This window comes from Myiozetetes cayanensis, unplaced genomic scaffold (genome assembly GCF_022539395.1).
Source record: "Myiozetetes cayanensis isolate MyiCay16 unplaced genomic scaffold, myiCay2020 scf14, whole genome shotgun sequence".
Classification (NCBI taxonomy): domain Eukaryota; kingdom Metazoa; phylum Chordata; class Aves; order Passeriformes; family Tyrannidae; genus Myiozetetes; species Myiozetetes cayanensis.
The window spans coordinates 11,328,611-11,346,560 of NW_026087048.1; the positions used below are offsets into that span (position 1 = coordinate 11,328,611).

A 17,950-nucleotide genomic window follows, 5' to 3' on the forward strand; every position below is an offset into this window, starting at 1 on the left:
TTCCTAATGTCCTCCTGTCAAGGGAGTACAGCACGTAGGGAATTGGGAAAATAAAGGAAAGGGGCAGAAGGGAGAGGCAGGGCTGCTTTGTTTCCTTTTCTATAGATGTGGAACTTTGAGATTACATTTCCCTGTGTTTGGCAGTGGGTGTGCACGGTTTGTGTGTGTCTCTGTGTGTGTGTTAACTCAGAGTGGAAGACCCAACCCTGCCTCTTACATGTGGACTCGATCCTCACCTCTCCAAGGGGATCGTGTGTCGGCTCTGGCACAGCACAGATGCAGTGGATCTTGGCAGCTCAGACTGCCCCTTCCAAGCATTTTTATGTAGGAAGAGGCGTGTGCTGGCCACTTTCAGAATTCTAGCACTGCTTTTAACTGTGGGTTTCCAGAGTGCTTTCTATCTGTTTGTCAGTTTGGAGTTTGATTAAATATACACATCCATGACAAATTAACTGCCCATCTCAGGAATATGTGGATGTAAGAGGCATATAGACTAACTTGAGGAAATTTGAAGCTGAAGATGAGCTTTTTACCACATTGCTCAGCATTTGGTACTTCTTGAAAATTTCTTCTATGAAATGTTGAAGAGTAAAATAGGTGAGGCCAAGTATTTATCTTCCATTTCTCAGGAAGGTGCTTTTAGTCAGTTTTGTCTATTCTTTTTTGTCTTCCCATTCTCATTCTCATCCTTCTTGTGTAGTGACTGATATGAAGAAGAGCAAAAACCTGGAAAAATGTTTTCATTATAATTTGGAGAGTTTTCAATTGACAGTTCTTCAAAAACTTTGCTTTTCAGATTTTTGGCAGTGTTTAAGTTTGGGTGTTTTTATAATAATCATTGGAAAGTTTTATAGATTGGGTCTCACATTCATAAACCAAAAAAATCGAAAGTGAAAACTGAATCATCCAAGTTCTTTAAAACTTGGTTAGCAAATGTATATGTGATTGACATTGATGAGATTGGCAAATAGATTTATGTGAGTGCCAGATAATTTTTTAATGGCCAAGACACTAGAATATTAGCACTGCCCACAACTCCTTGTCTATGAAGCTGAAAGCTGAGTGCCCTTTAAATTTTTAACTTTGGTTATTTCATTGCATTTATCCTTTCTCAGACATAATTAAACAGGTGATGAAAAGCAAATTGTAAATAACATAGTTATCCCCTGTGTTGGAAAGAATAATGCTCAATGGTATTCATTCACATAAGCAGTGGGAAACGGATTCGTGTATTTCCTATGCTTGAATAACTTAATATATCAGTTGTTGTGGTTCATCATTAAAATCATGGAAATGACAGTGTGCTTTTAAAGTCCTAAATAGCAAGATATGCTTTGATAGAATGAGGCCAACTCATAAAAGCAAAAGGATAACATAATAAATAAAATTCCAGAAACCTGAGCATGTCTACTACAGCTTTGCCCTCCTTCTGACTGTGGTGTTGATGTTGGCAGGCAGTAGGCTGTGATCGACAACTTGGGAGCAATGCCAAGGAAGACAACTGTGGAATCTGTGCAGGAGATGGTTCAACATGCAGGCTTGTGAGGGGACAAGCTAAGGCACATGTCTCACCAGAAAAAAGTAGGTTGCAAATTGATCCTATGATAATTTGTCCTTGACTGTGTTTTCTGCTTGTATATTAGCATGCATATTGCAGAGTGACCTTTTAACTATGTACTTGTTTGCAGTTTTACAAAGCTACTTATTCTAAAGTCTGTGCTGGATTAGCCTATTGAAATTCCTTGAGGGATACCACACATTAGGATATAGCTAGGAAAGAATCTGAGATATGCATTTCTTTTATAGAGCTACTCAATTTTTCTATCAGGAATAACCATCAAGATACACATCTTATTTTAGAGGGTATCCTCATTTTGCAGTATATGTGATGCTGCAACAATGTTTTTAAATTATGGAAACATCTTATAGATGGTTGTATGGAAATTGTGTCCAGTGTGTGAAAGTGCCTGCTTTTCAAATTAACTTTGCTTTTTTTTTTCTCCTTCTTTTTTTATTTTTCCTTTTGGTGTCTGAAGACATTTGAACTTCAGGGGCAAGTTAACTACTTATATGGTACAAAAAGCACAAAGTGAAAGGGAATAATACTTCCGTCTCTTTTTGTGTGTTTGGCTCAAATGTTACCATTCTTTTTCAAAATAGTTAACATCTTACTGCGAGGAGCTCTGTAGGTCTCAGTAGTGTTGAAATGTAAAAGAGGAGGGGTGTCAGGATTAGACCCTTTACTGGAGTCTTAAGAGTCTGGTTGTTTTGATAAAGGGGCAAAGTTTGTCACACAGAGGCTCACCTCTAACACTTGTGCTTCCCACCGTCACAGATGATGCTCTCTGGAATTCCACAGCGTATGTCCCGTGTGTTTGTCACGTGGGAAAGTTGCCTCACATTGTTTTTTTCTGTTTCGGAACTCACAGTGTGTATTTGGCATGTGCAGTTGTCACATGGGGATGGGTCCTTCGGGGTTTATTACCTTCTTGAAAATCACAAGATGCAAGGGGGCACCTGAAGTCAGTGTGTGAAGTTTCACTTGTGGTGTTCTGGCTCAGGTAAGAGCTGACTACAACTGACATCATTTGGTGGAAGGGCCACCACTGCCTTGAAGAATGCCTGTGGTTCTTTGTTTCCTCTGTCCTAATTCAGTGGTTCTTGAAGATTTCTTTAAATTTGAAGATCAAAAAAAGATTATTCTGAGGAAAGATGATAGTTATGCTGAGTTTTGGGTTTATCTTGCACTGCAGGAGGGTGGATGATGTGAATTAATTACCACTGACATAAGCCAAACAGTACACGTGCTACTAAAGTGAGAAGATTTGATGTTTTCCTTGGTATTGTGACAGCACCATAATCTTCTTTTGGGTTAAGTTGTTCAACACTATGGAAGCAGTTCCACGTAATCATCCTGTGTGTGAAAATAAAGCCATCCTTTCTTTGTCCTAATGTATTAGTGAAGGGATCCACAGTCATTTGGACTAGTGTTAGGACGTAAAATATCGACACGACAGACGTGTATTGAAGAGGGAGCTTAAGTTTGTGAGCAGGATGTGAATTTTACTGTTCAAAGAAGCAAATTAAAGAACTGGAAGGGAAGCAAGAGCCAAAGATTTTATTATAAAAAAGAGGCATAAAGGAAAATAAAAGTGCCTGGTTATCTTAGTCCTGACTTTAGACAAAGGAATTTAGGCAGTGATAGTAAATGATTTGTCATAAAGGACTCACTTTGTTTTATTATCTTTTTTATATGTTTTTACATTAAATGAATGTCTTTGATCAGAAAGCTAAACAGCACTGAAAGGGAGCTTAATGTTTTGCAAATATGAAATGAACGGTCATTTCGAAAGTTCTTTATTTTTTCCACTAACACTTAATTGCCTTTGAAAGACAAAGCAAGTTAAACTTCTGCCAGCAAACCAGATTGTAACATTCTGGTAAAATGATTAAAGGTTTGACTAATGATATTCAAACAAAAAGTGTAATAGGTTGTAAAATGTACCGTCCCATCGGGAAGTGAGATATCATGGGCCTGATGTTTCTAGTACTATAGGCATGGAACTCCCATTAACTCCACTGCCCTTTTTGCACATGGAAAAATTGTAGAATTGGGGCCTGATCTCTGCTTTCTGCACCATTATTGGCAATAAACGGTAGGAAAGTGTTCTGGTTCTGGTACCAGGGAAGAAGAAAAGGGGCTGGTTCAGAAATTTACAGGGAGTGAAGTTGAAGGCACAGACTTGTCCTAATCTGATTTTACTTAATTCCAAAACTGCAAGATACTTGCAAGTTTTACCTTTCTTAATGTTTTGCTAAAAAGCTTCATACAAGGGTTTTCACTGTCAGTGAGCTTTGTGACTGTTTGAATTTCCTCTTGCCATGTGCTTCATTTCCTGTGGCATTTGTGTAACTTACAATTGGTCACTTTTTGTCAGATGTTTGTATATCATCATCCCCAAGCACACTTAACCAGAAACCTAATTTCACTTGGGTCATTTATCTAAAAAGAGGCCTCTTTATGACACTCAGCTCCCTCTTGAGTGTCATCAGCTGGCTCAGTTTTGTGACAACTTGCTGCCTCATGTTTTCTCCCCTCTTGAAAATCAATCTACATGGAGCTAGCAACCCCAAGTGTCAAGGCTGCCTGATACTTCACCTTATACAATGGATTATTTGCCAAAATTCAATACTTGTGTCAGAAACTTTTCATGCCAGGTAAATGTTTTGGAGAAAATTCAGCCAAAACAACTCAGCATATTCCAAGGACACAGCGGAGAAAAACATGTTTTTTCCCACTGTCAAAATATTCTTGAAACCTTTTCTTTAATACATCTTAACATCCCCCATTGTTGGACTTGATCACAGACCAGGGATTTGAAATTTGGCAGGCAATGGTCTTCTGGTCATGGACAAGTCTTTTGCAATGTCTGTGAACATCAACACATATTTTACTACAACCTTTTAAAAAACAAGAAAACCCTCTACCTTTTCTTGCAGTTTCTGTAGATGATTCTTGGATGTTAACAGCTGACATTTCTGAAAACTTATCCTTATAAGTATATTCTCTAGCTTGTTGCAAGTCCTGACTGCATACAGATCACGTGTGCAGCTTCCTTAAAATAAATTAACATTATTAACAGAAATGAGCTGTTAAAAATTTTCCCATGAGGTTGCTCTTGCTTTCTCCTTTACTGCAGTGTAGAGCAGGTATCATGGGCTAAACTCTGTGATACCTCCTACATCACATCCAGCCATTCAAAAGAGATTTTATGGAGAGCTCCTAACTTGTCTGGGCTTCGAACTTAGGACCAGGACTGAGATCACATAAGGAGAGGGAAAGACGAGACTGGCTGAACAGAAAGATTTGACATTAGTTGATACACTGAAGGAAAGACAGATATGAAGAGGTGGGTGGAGGATATAGGACTGCCTGTACAGATACACTGAGTCAAGGAAAATAGGAAGAGAAGAAGACTGAGATTAGATAAGGAACCGCGGTGGGAGATGGAGTCAAAAACACTTGGAGAGGAAGGGAAAAAATCAACTATGTGTAAAGCCAGGAGAGGGAATTGGGACTGATTTGGCATGAAAACTGTGTGTGTGTGAGGATAGAATGCCAACACATTAGCATTTCTCTTTGGATAAGGAGTATGTTTTTTAAAGCAAATTTCATCAAGGTCCTAACACACTGCTCATCAGTTCACATCATGGAGTGGTCTTGGAGAGGATAAATTTGAGTTGTGTTGATGAAGCTAAACCAGAAGATGTGTCCCAGAAAAGCACCTGATATTCTCCAGCAGCTACTAACTATACAGTCCATGGCTCAGGCTAGAGCTAGTCCCAGTGAAGCACTTGCAGTGTGTACAGTGTGGATGTTGGGTCTCCAGCACCAGCTGTTCCAATCTGCACATCCCTTTAGTTTGATTGGTTTACTTGGGTCTGTTATAGGTAATATGAAACCTCCTTCTTTACTTTCCTGGTCTCTCTTGTCTTACTTGAAGAAATTTCTGTGTAACAGCATAGGCTATTTCATTACTAACTTTCTTGAGATCCATTCTTTTGATGGGCTGCTTACTGTGTGTCTTTGTATGCTTTCTCCAGTGCATACAAATTGTAGAGGAGATGTCCAGAAGTAGTAAGTGTGTGACTGAATTGAGGCCTCCCTGTCTCAAAAGCAGGTTACAAGACCTTAGACGTACTTGCTCAGCAATGCAGAGAAGTGGCACTCTCAGCTAAGAGGCAGCTGTGAGTCATAAGACCAGTGCACAGAGGGATAGAGGTACAGGAAAGTGGGAGAGTATGAGACTGGACATTTTGCAGTGTGACTTTTAAGGTTGTTATATAACTGCTGCTTTCAGTAGCACATACCTACCTAGTTCAGGTATCTCTTAAAATGCACGTATTTGGCTTTGCCCAGATTGCTGTCAATAGGCAGGTCACCACATACCCCAGCAGCACTGTCTTCTGAAATTATGCCTGATGCTAGAGTAGATGATGAGAGCCATTGCAATAAAACTCCAGATATTTTATGCTTGTTAGTTCCTGTGTGCTGCTGGTTTTTCCTGGATTATTGTTATTTGTATTTTTTGATCAGAACTGGAGAACCAGCAAATAAGTACTGAGCAAATACAAGGAAAGAAACAGTTTTTATAGACCTGAAATAAACCCTCTGGCCTGCTGAATGAGGAGAGAGGGAAAAATCCCAACTGGCCCATATGGGAAACAGTAAATGGGTCCACCATGGCCCACATGGAAAAATAAATAAAACCTGCTGAATTGGATTGAGTTTAGGAATGTGGCTCCTTTATTTTGATCCTGGGGATTAGCTCCCAGTCTTACCATAGCAGGGAGTCTGATCTTACTCTCATTGAGATCCAAAATCTAAATCCACATTAACACCATAGAACCAGGATCAAACCTTGACATCTAAAGCAAAAGCAATCCAGGAGCTTAATCAGCAAGTGCTGTGTGTAGTGTGTGTGCTGCAGAGTCCCTGGGTAAGAGCAGAAAGCCCATTTCAAGCAGGTGCTGGAGAGAGATGACTCACATGCCATTGGAATCCCTTCTGTGGAAGCAGTGTTAGAATAAAGACACAGTATCTCACCTGTTTCTGAGTTTTTAAGGTGAACCTTAATCTGAGCTGAGATTTTAGTCTAGTGATTTTATGTGTTCTGGATGATTTTGGGCTTATTCGTTTTCAGCTTTAGACGAAGGTCTGCAATTAACTTTCAAAGAGACAGAAATAGTATAAGGGAAAGAAAAGATAATCGAAAATTCTAAGTATAGATTTCAGGGTAGCAATTTCCCTTTGTGTTTTTGTAAGAGTTCACTGCTTTTAACTATGTGGATCCTACTGATTTAATGGGAAATGTACAGCATAGCCATTTTTAAATGGGTTTACAGAGCCTTGTGTTTCTTTAAGAATATGAATTATATTCAACTGAGAACTGGAGGCCTTTGGAATATATAGTTTTGGAGCCAGACTTGGACAGCCATAACTACTGTTTTGTCAGAAGTTAAAGCTACCCTTAGGAGAATGAGGAGTCCCTTAGGGTTGGTTATGTCCCATTTTCTTTCAAATCCTCATCTTTGTTCAGAATTCCAAAAATCTTACTTTTAGTTTTTCCTATAATTTACTCATTCTCATGGAAAGACTGCCCTCAGCCATAATTATTTCAGTCAGGTTACAGAAATCTGCTGTCAGACTTCTCGACAGGTCTGTGGGGCTGCAGAGGTTGAGTGTTGCTGTGGCGGTGAATTTAGTCATCTCCTCTAATGCAAGTAAAATGCTCTCTGGTAATATTGTCTCTGCTGCAGAGAAACACCAAATTTAGCACCCCCATGAGGCTTTTGGACCATATCAGAGAGTGCTTCGGTGAGGGTGGAATGTCTGTAGTACTGCTGAAGGAATGTGAAGCATCCTGAAAAGGGATCAGCAGGGTCTGCCGGGGCGAGCAGAGCTCTCTGTGAGGAGGTGCAGGAAGCACAGCAGGACGCCCCTGGCTGTTCTCAGGAGTATCAGTCCTACACGTGTCTGCACATTTGTAAACCTTGGCTGTGTCTGTGCAGCATGGACTGCCCTTGGTTCCACTTCAGAACCGCAGTTGCACGTGGTCAGAACTGGTCATAATCAGACTTTTATTCAAGGTTTTGTGCTGTGACTGCTTGTTGGTTGTCAAGATGGGATACAATTCCTGACCAAGTAAGGACATATGGGCCCCTCAACCTGCTTTCTCTCAAATACTGTAGAGTACACATGAATTTAGTAGTTATTTCCTAACTTTAAAGATATACATACCCACTACCTTCTGGCTATCTTTAGCAATTCGTCTGATGAAAAACCAAGATGCAAAAAGATATTAAGTGGTTCAGTAGTTAACATTTTTTTCCAGGATTCCTTAGCTGTATTATTGTTCTTACTGTAGTATTTTTCACCCTGGTGGAATACTCAAGTATGAAATTAATAAAGCTCATATTTTATTACATCCAAAATAAATTGTTATATTTAAGTGTCCTTCCTAGAAATTGACGATATAAAAACTGTAACACAAGAAGGTGTTTATTTCAGAAAGAATAATTGCAGCATTTGCTTGAAGTATCCTGAATATTTGGCAGGATTTCATACTTGTGCTAAGGAGATGTAAACCAGAAGCTGATAATTTAGCATCTACTATAAAGGGGTCTGTTTTAAAGTAGAAAGAAACATTTTTCAACTAGTTGAAACTAAACTCAACTGTTCTTCCTCTAAATATTGTACAAGTAATTCTGGCCCCAGTGTATCACTGACCTTCAAATCACGTTAGTTTCTGAATTTGCAAAATGAACTTCCTCTGCACCAGCCACTGGCCGCGTGTTGGTGCCATCACTGAGCATCTCGTGAGGGCTGTACCTGCAATGGGCACATGTTTGCAGCTCCTGCCTTACAGGAGATGTACAGTTGGGTGACAACAGAAATGGGAGACAGCACACTGGTACTTTGCTGCTTGGATGCTTCCCTCTTCCTTTTGTGGATATCCCTGTGCATACCTTTTCCTGAGAGCGCTGCTTTTGTTGGCACAAGGGACTCTATTCTATTGGTTTGACTGTTAACTCGGTTTTCTTGGGCAAATCACAGATTTCCTACATTTGAAATGGAAAGTAATAACTTTCTACCTTTGTAAAATGCACTGAAGTAAGTGTGTTGCACTTTTATGTATGAAGAGGCCTTTCAGGCAGCCAAAAGCTGTTTTGTATTGACATGTCCTGTTCAGGGCTGGTTTGGTTTATAGCTAATTTTAAATTGAGGCTCTTACTGGAAGAAATGATCTTATATGGTAAGTTAGATGCAGACACTCTGTTATAACATATCCCTTATAGCTATTATATATTTGCTCTTAACTGGTCTGTAATTGGTTAAGGGTTAGTGTTAAGTAGATGATTTATTTCCTGTAAGTCCTGCCACTTATTAAAGCTGTGACCTGCAGCAGGAAATGAGGTGTGGGCAAAATGAGACTGAACAGCTGCAGATTTTTTTAAGGGGGAAGGACTACTTAGCAGATTCCTTATGTCAGTTCAGTGATTAGGAAATAAAACTAGGACAACAGAGTGTAAATACGTTCCTAATACACTACTGACATTTCAGTTGTTATTGTTAACAAATCATTTTCCAAGAGCAAGAAAGATTTGCAGGTCCATTCGTAGGTCTGAATAGTTGCATAACATAGCAAACAGACTCAGTATTACTGTACTTAATAAAGTAACATACTGTTTTTAATAGAAAAATTGTGAAACCTGTGAAATGTTTTCTTAGACACACTTGACAGTTTTCAGTGTAGTTGTGTGATGTACAAATTCCCTGATGAAAGATAACTTCTAATACAGTTGTTTAATTTTCCTAGGGGAAGAAACTGTGATTGCTGTTCCACATGGGAGTCGCAGTGTGAGAATTACCCTGAAAGGACCAGCACACCTTGGTATGACTGAGCTGTTTTATGTATTTATACACAGGCAGGACATAAAAACAAAACCTTGTATCTGAACTAATTCAAACTGTGGGAATATGGGTAAGATCATGACCTCGATACCTTGATTCCTCATCTTTAATATCCAGCCTGGAGATGGTCCTAGAGAACACTGGACAAGTCCACTTAGTAAAAAGAAATAGTAACATTCTGGTTGTTTCTAAACTTACCTAAACCAACTAATTCCTATATAAGATGTTTCAAATACATTACAGTCTTGAGCAACATGCAAAAAAATTACTTCCAAAGGGTTATGTGTGGAATCAATAACACTTGGATAATTCAGCACCAGATTTCTGTTGAAGCATCTTGAGACGGTTTAAATAGTCCAGGTGAGGTCACACTTGGTCAGTGAGCAGTTTTCAAGGCTGAGTAATCCAAATACAAATGAAATACAGAACAACTACACAAGTGCTATTTCCTTGTAATTCTTTTGGTCATTACATACCACCAATTAGAAACAGTTAGACATATATTTCCTGATATTTTCTGTAAGGCTGATGGCAGCATTTGTGGTGATTTCTTTATCCATAGACTGAGTTTGCCTGGAGAATTAATTATTTCCATCATAAGTGGGGGCTGCCATACCACACAATGAAATAAACTATTAATTTAATATTTTGAACAGTTTTTTATTAGCAAAAGTGTCAGAATTAGTCTGAATCATAGAAATAAAAAGAACTTCTGCTCTGAGATCTGTAAACAGAAGTCAGAAATGCATTTTATTGGAAATATGCTCATCTATTTGTTTGCTTTGAAAAATATATTGTTGCATTCTTTCAAAGAAAAAAATGGAATAAAACTCCCACTGCAGAACAGCTCCAGAGTGAAATAACTTATAGATATACCAGTGACATCAACAATATATAAAGCTGAACTTATATTGAAATAAATAATATTCCTTTAATACTGCTGCAAGGAATGTAGGAAGGAGTGATCCTGACCAGTTCAGGTCAGGACTCTTGGTCTTTCTTAAGTAGTTCTGCAGAAGGAAGTTGTTGTTGCAGTACTAGATTCAGTGGCTCCTGGGGGATTTCTGGAAAGCTCCTGAGGAATGCAGCAGCAACATGGTAACTAAGTACAGAGTGCTCCTGGCTTCCTACCCAGGGTGGTTCCATAAAGAAGCTGTGGCTTGGCATCACCTTTGTTAGTTGGCTCTCTAGCTGGACGAGAATTGTGAAATGTTCCTTTAACCACTTCCTCCAGCACATCTGTTTGCAAATCTGGGAGGATTTAGACTTTTTAACTTAAAATTAAAATGACAGAGGTGAAAAACAACTGCGAGCTGATGTTGGGGGGAGAGGTGGCAGTCGCTTCTGGCTTCATAGTCAGATCTTCAAGAATCCTCCCTGGGGTGTGCTTTGGGACAACTTGCTTCTCCACCTTTCCACTCTACGTGTGTTTATAGGTGTTTGTTGCTTGACATGAGATATCAAATGATCATTTGTCTGCAAATTCATGGAATTCTGTGTGGGCGTGCTGGTATAACTAAGGGCAGAATTAAAAAAAAAAATCACCTATAATTATGGGTTCCATTTGTCAGAGATGTTCTTCCTGACTTGCGAGGAGTTGAATCTAACAGGTAAAGCAGGGACTACTTATTGTTAAGATGTTATACTGCCTCCTGTTGCCAGTATGTGTTTGTTCTTCAAGTGAAGTCAGCAGCACCAGCAAACACTCGAAGAGCACTATGGAGTGTCTGGCACTTTTCCCTTTATCTTGTGTTCTGTGATGCTTCATCCTGGGTTTATGATCTGCTCTTGTTCCAGGGAAACACAGCTGCTGGACTAATCAAAAATGGAAATGTGGTTGGAGATGCAGCATATAACAGATTTGAAACAAATGCTCTGAGCATTGTTTTGCAATCAGCAGTTACTGTTTGAGTAATGACTACATTTCTTAGGTTATAATATTCTTCTGGTTAGAATGAGTGTTTTATTTGTGTGTATGGGCACTTTAAAAAAGACAACAGATTAATCAGAAAGCAAATATGTTACTTTGTTTATTTTTACAAACAGGTCCCTTCTGTACTTCTGTCTGCTTGGGTTTTGTGAAAGATTTGGTGGAAAATAACCAAGTAATTAGCACAAAAATGGGACTGAATAAAATGTTTCATTGTGTCGGTTTTGTTTTTGATTTGGACTGTATTATGGCATTTCTAGCAGTTGTTTGAAAAGCATTAGAATCAAAAGAAAGACTGAAAGTTCCCTGAAATTAATCCTCCAGCAGAAGAAACAGGAAAACCAGAAGCTAATATTTTTACAAGTGGCTAATGCTAGATAACTGAGTTCATGAACTTAGGGAGGTTAAACACCACTAAAGGGAACTGATTTTTGTCATTTTTTTCCTCTGTTCACAGTGATTTGCATTAGGTGACAGTGTTTAGCTGAGCATCTGTGCACTGCTCTGTCTTTGATGGATGCTGAGAGGAAGACAGTGCTGCTTGCATTTTGAAAAGAATGCATGTTTTGTTTTGGGCCCCTCTGTTGTGCTGTCTACAAATCAATCACATGGAAAAGAAATAGCTTTTGGGTAGCAACTTGACTTGCCCCTTATTTCCCTTTGAGCAGGAACTGTTTCCCTGGGAATTCTTTCATGTGTCTCTCTACACAGTGAGGAATCTGCAGCGGGTTCCCCATTCCACGCTGCCCTTACTCCTTCCTGCCACCAGGAGTATGGGAGACTTTTCCTTGTAGGGCTTCCATGCACAACTGGGCAAGGCATTTTTCCAAGGGGAAACATTCCTTTTGTCGAGGTAAGGGAAGTATAACAACAACAGGTGAGCGCTCAAGAGAATTCCCTGTCCATATGACTCTGCACATCTGGAGGCCTAAAGACCACTCAAGGAAATGTTTCCCTAACTTAGGATGGGGAAGCTTACTTCAGAAGTCAAACTCTCCAGCTCTCTAAGATAACAGGACACTGTAAAACAAATTAATGTTTGATGACTTCTTTTGTAAACCTTGTCTATAACACAGCTGATGAAACCTTTGTTCTCAGTTACTGCTCTGAAACCAATGAAGTAGTTTTTTTGGGAGGAACTGCTCCCTAATAAGAATCATGTTATGGATGTGTTAAATACACAAGATGCTTGGTTTCACTCTGTTTTAGAAGCCTGTGATGACAAGCACTGGATACTACTGAGCAGGAGTGTATTGCATCAGAGGTTGTCTGTTGTGCTGTGGAATAGCTCCTCATCTCCCTGTGTGACGCCCTTCTGGGAAAACCTGAGCAGCTGTTTTAAGCTTCACTGGTGTGACCTCCAGAGTTAGAGACCATCACTCTATAGCTGGACCTTGCAAATAAACACATGCTTTGGATCCACATCTAGTGGATCTGATGTAAACGTATGTCAGCTCTCAGGGAGGTACTGTGTTGTTGGTTGCTGAACAAGATTCTTGGTTTCTGCTTAGAAAAACATATTTTTAAATTTTTTTTTTAATTAAGAAATCTAGCAAAAAGATGGTAAGGAAATGCAGCTCAGGACACCATATTAACATTTTTAACATGTTTTTGCACCAGCTGGATGTGCCGCCCTGTAATCTCAAATGCTAGTTTTAAAGGGGTCCTGTACTCCTGAGTATTCTACTGACTTTATGCAGAGTTGGAAGTACTTGAGATTTGCTGATTTTGCTCTTACTCAGCAAAATGAGAGAACAACAATAACATACGTTATTACTCACAGTTAAGCAGTGTAAGTTTGGGGACAAGGCTTGCAGAAGCCTAATCCAACAATGCTGAGTTACAGATATTTTAACAAGTTATCTTCTAATGCAGCTAGGAAAGAAAACTTCCATGAAAGTGACAAAAAAAATTGTGTAGTAATCACCTAAATGCTTTTTTTTCTATGATTTGTTTATATGTGTTTTTTCCTGATGGAATTGTGTTGGACAGTGGGCACATTGATTTCCAGAGATTTATTTTTTCTCTTTGACAAAGTACATTTGATTCACCACTAGATTCATACCCCATGATCAACATAAAGTCATTCCCTAGAATCATATCCTTCCTTAAACTTCCTTCCAGCCATGTATGTGATCTTTGTTATACCTGTGAGCATAGCAGAACCTAATGCTTAGAAGCTTGGGATAATGTTGGGAAGGAAATTTAATTTATTCTATCATTTCCTTCCTTGCTTTGTTGGGGGTGCTCCAGAATGCATGCTTATTTAAAAAATATGAAGGAAGAAATCAGTAATGATGGACTGCAGCATTCAGAGTATGTTTCCAGTGCAGGTAAAACCAGATGCTTTTAACCTAATCTAGCCTGACTTAGGTAACTCTGTTTAAAGTACCAAAAAAGGCAAGGAAGTGGGAGAAAGAAAGTATTTATAGCTCATCAAAAGGTTCCTTTTAGCTTGCCTTGAGCTCTTCTGAGATTCATGCCTTTCACATGCAGCGCTCTGGGAGATTGTAACCAGACCAGTGTATTTGAAATCATGTGTCTTGCTGTGCCTCTGTGCTGTATTATGCAGAGCCCAAAATTCTACCTTCCTTATGAATATCTTCCTTTAGCTTTGTCCACTCACAGTTCAGTCAGTTTGCTGGAAGTGATTTAATCCCAAAATGCTTCATCTGTCTTCTGGAGGTGGTGGGCTGTTAGTTTAATCTATTTCCAGGGAGTGCAGAACAACTCAAAAAGGGTTTCCATTACCACCTGTTCTGGGAAAGGGCCATCCCTCCCTCTGGCAGTGCTGCAGCTGCCCACCTCCTGGCCCTGCTTTTCCCTCACATGGGAAATATTCAGAGTGGAGTTAATGACCTTGGTACAGTGATACAGGTATTGAGGTGAGTGTCAGATGAGTTTGGAGACTTCTCTGGAGACTGATCACTGAGATTGCTGGGCCTTTGAGCTGCATGGAAGTGTGGGTTATTTTTCTGTGTATTGATTTTATCAGTTTTGAGTTTCTTTCAGCTTTTCCTACTGAATCCATTGGTTACACCAAGTGCTACAAAGTGCTTGGTGTAGGAAAAGCTGTCTCAGAAGTGCTTTTGGTATGAAAGAACAGTGTGTTCAGACAGATATTCCTGTGCTGACATGTCTTGCAGTTGTATATCAGACTATAACTTGAAGCAGCTAATATTCTCACAGATACTCTGGGTGCTTTTAATGCACATAGGTAGCTGTCACTTGCAAAGTTATAAACATTGCTTTCTGACTTCCTTGAAAACAAAAAATATCCTGTTTAAGTTTACCAATTACATGTTTCTTCTTTAGTTATAGAATCAAAAACACTACAAGGAGAAAAGGGAGAGCACAGTTTCAGTGCTCCTGGAAAATTCGTCATTGAAAATACAACAGTTGAATTTCAGAAGAGTACAGACAGGGAAATCATAAAGATCCAGGGACCTCTTGGAGCAGATTTCATTATCAAGGTGGGATGTGTGTATGTGCAAACCTACAGAGATGTGCAGCAGAATGGGTGGGTGTCCATCGGGTTGTAGCAGCACAACAAAATCTTTTAGCTGGGAAGTAAGGAATCCTAATTACAGTCCGGAGTTCATTCATGCTAAGTAAATCCAAACAATTTAAACTGTTACAAGATTAATGTCTTTCCTGTGGTGGGAAGTACCACAGGATCTTTAATGGTAAAAATGGCCAGGATTTTTGTTTTAGTGTTACTGCAAGAATATGAGCGTGACCCTGTGCAGGGGATTGAGTTAATCCAATTGCAGACTGCCACCTACTGAACCTGAGCACTGCTTCCAGCAGTGCCCTACAATGTCCCTTAGACATTGCCAATCCAACCACTGACCATTTCTAATCCTTTTAAATTTCTTTCTACCCAGACCACATACCAGTGGTTTGCATCGCACATTAAGATATTTGTATGTAGAAAACATATCAATATTTGACAACCAAAGGAAGACACTCATGCAGTATGCCATTGGAAATAACAAATATTTCAATATTAACACACCACTTGGCTTTGTTACACTGCAGAAACAGAATTTCAGTAGTTTTCCTTCTGCACCTTCAGTATCACATATGCAGTTAGACTAGCCTGGCTGTGAATCAGTGTGCTTGGATCACTTAGAGACTTCTCTCTGCAGCAAATGTTAAATTTTTTGCTAACAAAGAGGTAAAACAGAAGAATACCTTTAGGAACTCTGCCATTCCAGGAGAGACAATCAAATAGTCACATTAGTACCTTGAATAATTTTGGGGGAAAAAAGCAAGATTCAAATGTTTATCTATTGAGAACTTAATGGTTACTGTAGACTTTCCAGAGGTTTTATGCCTGCTACCATCTTACTCTCTGCACTGCTGTTATGTATGAGCTATGTTTTGAAATGACATGAACTGTGGAGTACAGTGTACAAATGTGTTTTAATGGAAATTTCTTCAGACCAGGTACTCTGGATCAAAAGAGAGCGTGGTTCAGTTCTTTTTCTATCAACCCATCAGTCATCAGTGGAGACAAACAGAGTTCTTCCCCTGCACAGTGACGTGTGGAGGAGGTAAGTAATGGCAATTCTTCAGGAGTGATAAAAACTGAAGATTAAAAGTAGCTGATTTACAACCTTTCCTCTGCATTTTTATTGATTAAATGTTTGTTTTTCTTTGCACACTGGTAATTCTTCAGCAAAGTAAAGTACAGAGTGGAAGGTAAGTAGGTTGGTTAAGCCAGTATCAGCACTGGGTTTTTTATACGTTGTGTTACTTGAAGTCACGTTCTTCCATAAAGAATGTTCACTTGAGTAAGAATGTTGACTAAGAAATAAGGATGTGACATTCAAAATGGAAAATTGCATTTCATAAAGGATATTTCAGAAAAGTAAGCAAAGAAACACAGTGAGATTTTTAAAAATAAGAATAATAAAGAAATGAACAAAGAAGGTATTCCTGGCCTTAGTAGTAGACATGAGGGAGAGTTTTAAAACATTTTGTTGAGAAATTAGTTACACAGAAAGCAGAGTAGGTAAATAGAATTTAAAGAACAGCTGCTATCAATACCTTTGATCTTAGACATTTAGTCCTAGCGGTAGTTAGGGCAGCACGTGGTGCACTGTAGCATCTACTCCTGGTTTAAACACTGCAGCTTAGATGAAGTGTAGCTCAGCTCTGCTACAGCTCATCCAGCCCAGCCCACTGCTTGTCATGTCTGGTTCTGCAAAAATAGCGTGACCTCATGGTAGGAGGGGTGTGTGACATTGCAGAAAGCTATTTCCCTTCAGCTAGCATTACCCAGGTCACCTGGAAAACAGACCAGGATGCGAGTGATACTGATGTTGGGATTTTCTGGAGAGTGCAAATATGGTTTAAATAGTTACTTGGGACATGAATAAAGAGAGTGAGAGATGCTTAAAGTACAAGCAGAGTCTGGGGATCTTTTGATGGACCGTCCGTTTTGGCACTTGCACCTCCCTGTAATCTGAAATGCAGACAATATATGTGGATAATATATAGTCCCACAGGAAACTACTGTATCTTATGAGATACTTGGCCTCATGAAGTGTGATTCTTGCTGGAGCTGTGAGTAGCAATACATATCCTCTGATGATTCCATCACACTGTGTTTATAATTTTTTTCCTTAACCTATCCTGACAAGGGAAGAGGTATAAAGCCTCACAGTTACTTTTGAGGACTGCATGTAAACACTGGGTAACTCAAGGGACGTATTTACCTTCAAAAGTATTGGCTCAAATCCAACCTTCTTCAGACTGGTGTTATGGTTTGAAAATTATAGCTACATGTCAATCTCCTTGAAATTATCCAGGGTTTTCAAAGCCCTACTTTGTAGCTGCCTACAATATGATACTGGTACCTTTATCAGTGGGGCTTGGCAGCCCTCAGGGGGAACAGGAACTGAAGAAGCACGAAAACTAAGCTACTCAGTCATGAAAGTAGTAATGTTAGGAACGACATATTACAGAGGCTTGCAGGAAAGTTGTATTGCAGCTGCCTGGCCTTAACCTGTTATCTGAAAGTGGGTTTAGTGTCCAGATTGTCGGTTTGGCATCTTGTACTGGCAGAAAAAGAAGAAGTTCCTCACAACAGAGACTTGGAATCAGAATCCATTCCTCACTTGGATGCTGCTTCGACGTTTAATTCTGTAATCTCCAAGTGTTGGAAGGGGCATCTCAGAAAGCACAGTCAAGCTTTAATGAGCAAGAATGGCTAAAAATTGTGTTTCTTCCGTTTGCAAGTGGTATATCAGCTGGGTCCTTTCAGTACTTAGAAGATCTGGAAGGTAGATGCTTTGAGCACTGGAACTGCTTAGTTCTGTATGGTTATCACTCTCATGCATGAAGACACTTTGGATCAGCCAAGAGACACACAGCTGAAGCCATTGATATACAATACTTAGCATTTTTGGTAGACACTTGGACTTGTGCTGTTACTTTATTGAGACTATTTGATTTTAATTCTTGTGGTTTCAAATTTTTTTTCTTTGCACATACCAGAACATCCTCCTCCTCTCCTCAGTTTAAGTCCAAGTAAG

The 17,950-nt window shown here is 39.4% G+C and overlaps 1 protein-coding gene across 6 annotated transcripts in view; it reads left to right on the forward strand.

The window, feature by feature from the left end:
• ADAMTSL3 (ADAMTS like 3) overlaps window positions 1–17,950 on the forward strand; it is a 182,582-nt gene that overhangs the window by 109,389 nt on the left and 55,243 nt on the right. For all 6 annotated transcript variants that reach the window (XR_007628162.1, XM_050309908.1, XM_050309911.1 and 3 more), the window contains 4 exons: window positions 1,455–1,581; window positions 9,381–9,455; window positions 14,721–14,878; window positions 15,853–15,964. Coding sequence is in view for 5 of the 6 variants with exons in the window: in XM_050309908.1 (XP_050165865.1) it covers window positions 1,455–1,581; window positions 9,381–9,455; window positions 14,721–14,878; window positions 15,853–15,964 (472 nt within the window). In the remaining variant the exon portion in view is untranslated. The remainder of the gene's footprint in view (window positions 1–1,454; window positions 1,582–9,380; window positions 9,456–14,720; window positions 14,879–15,852; window positions 15,965–17,950) is intronic.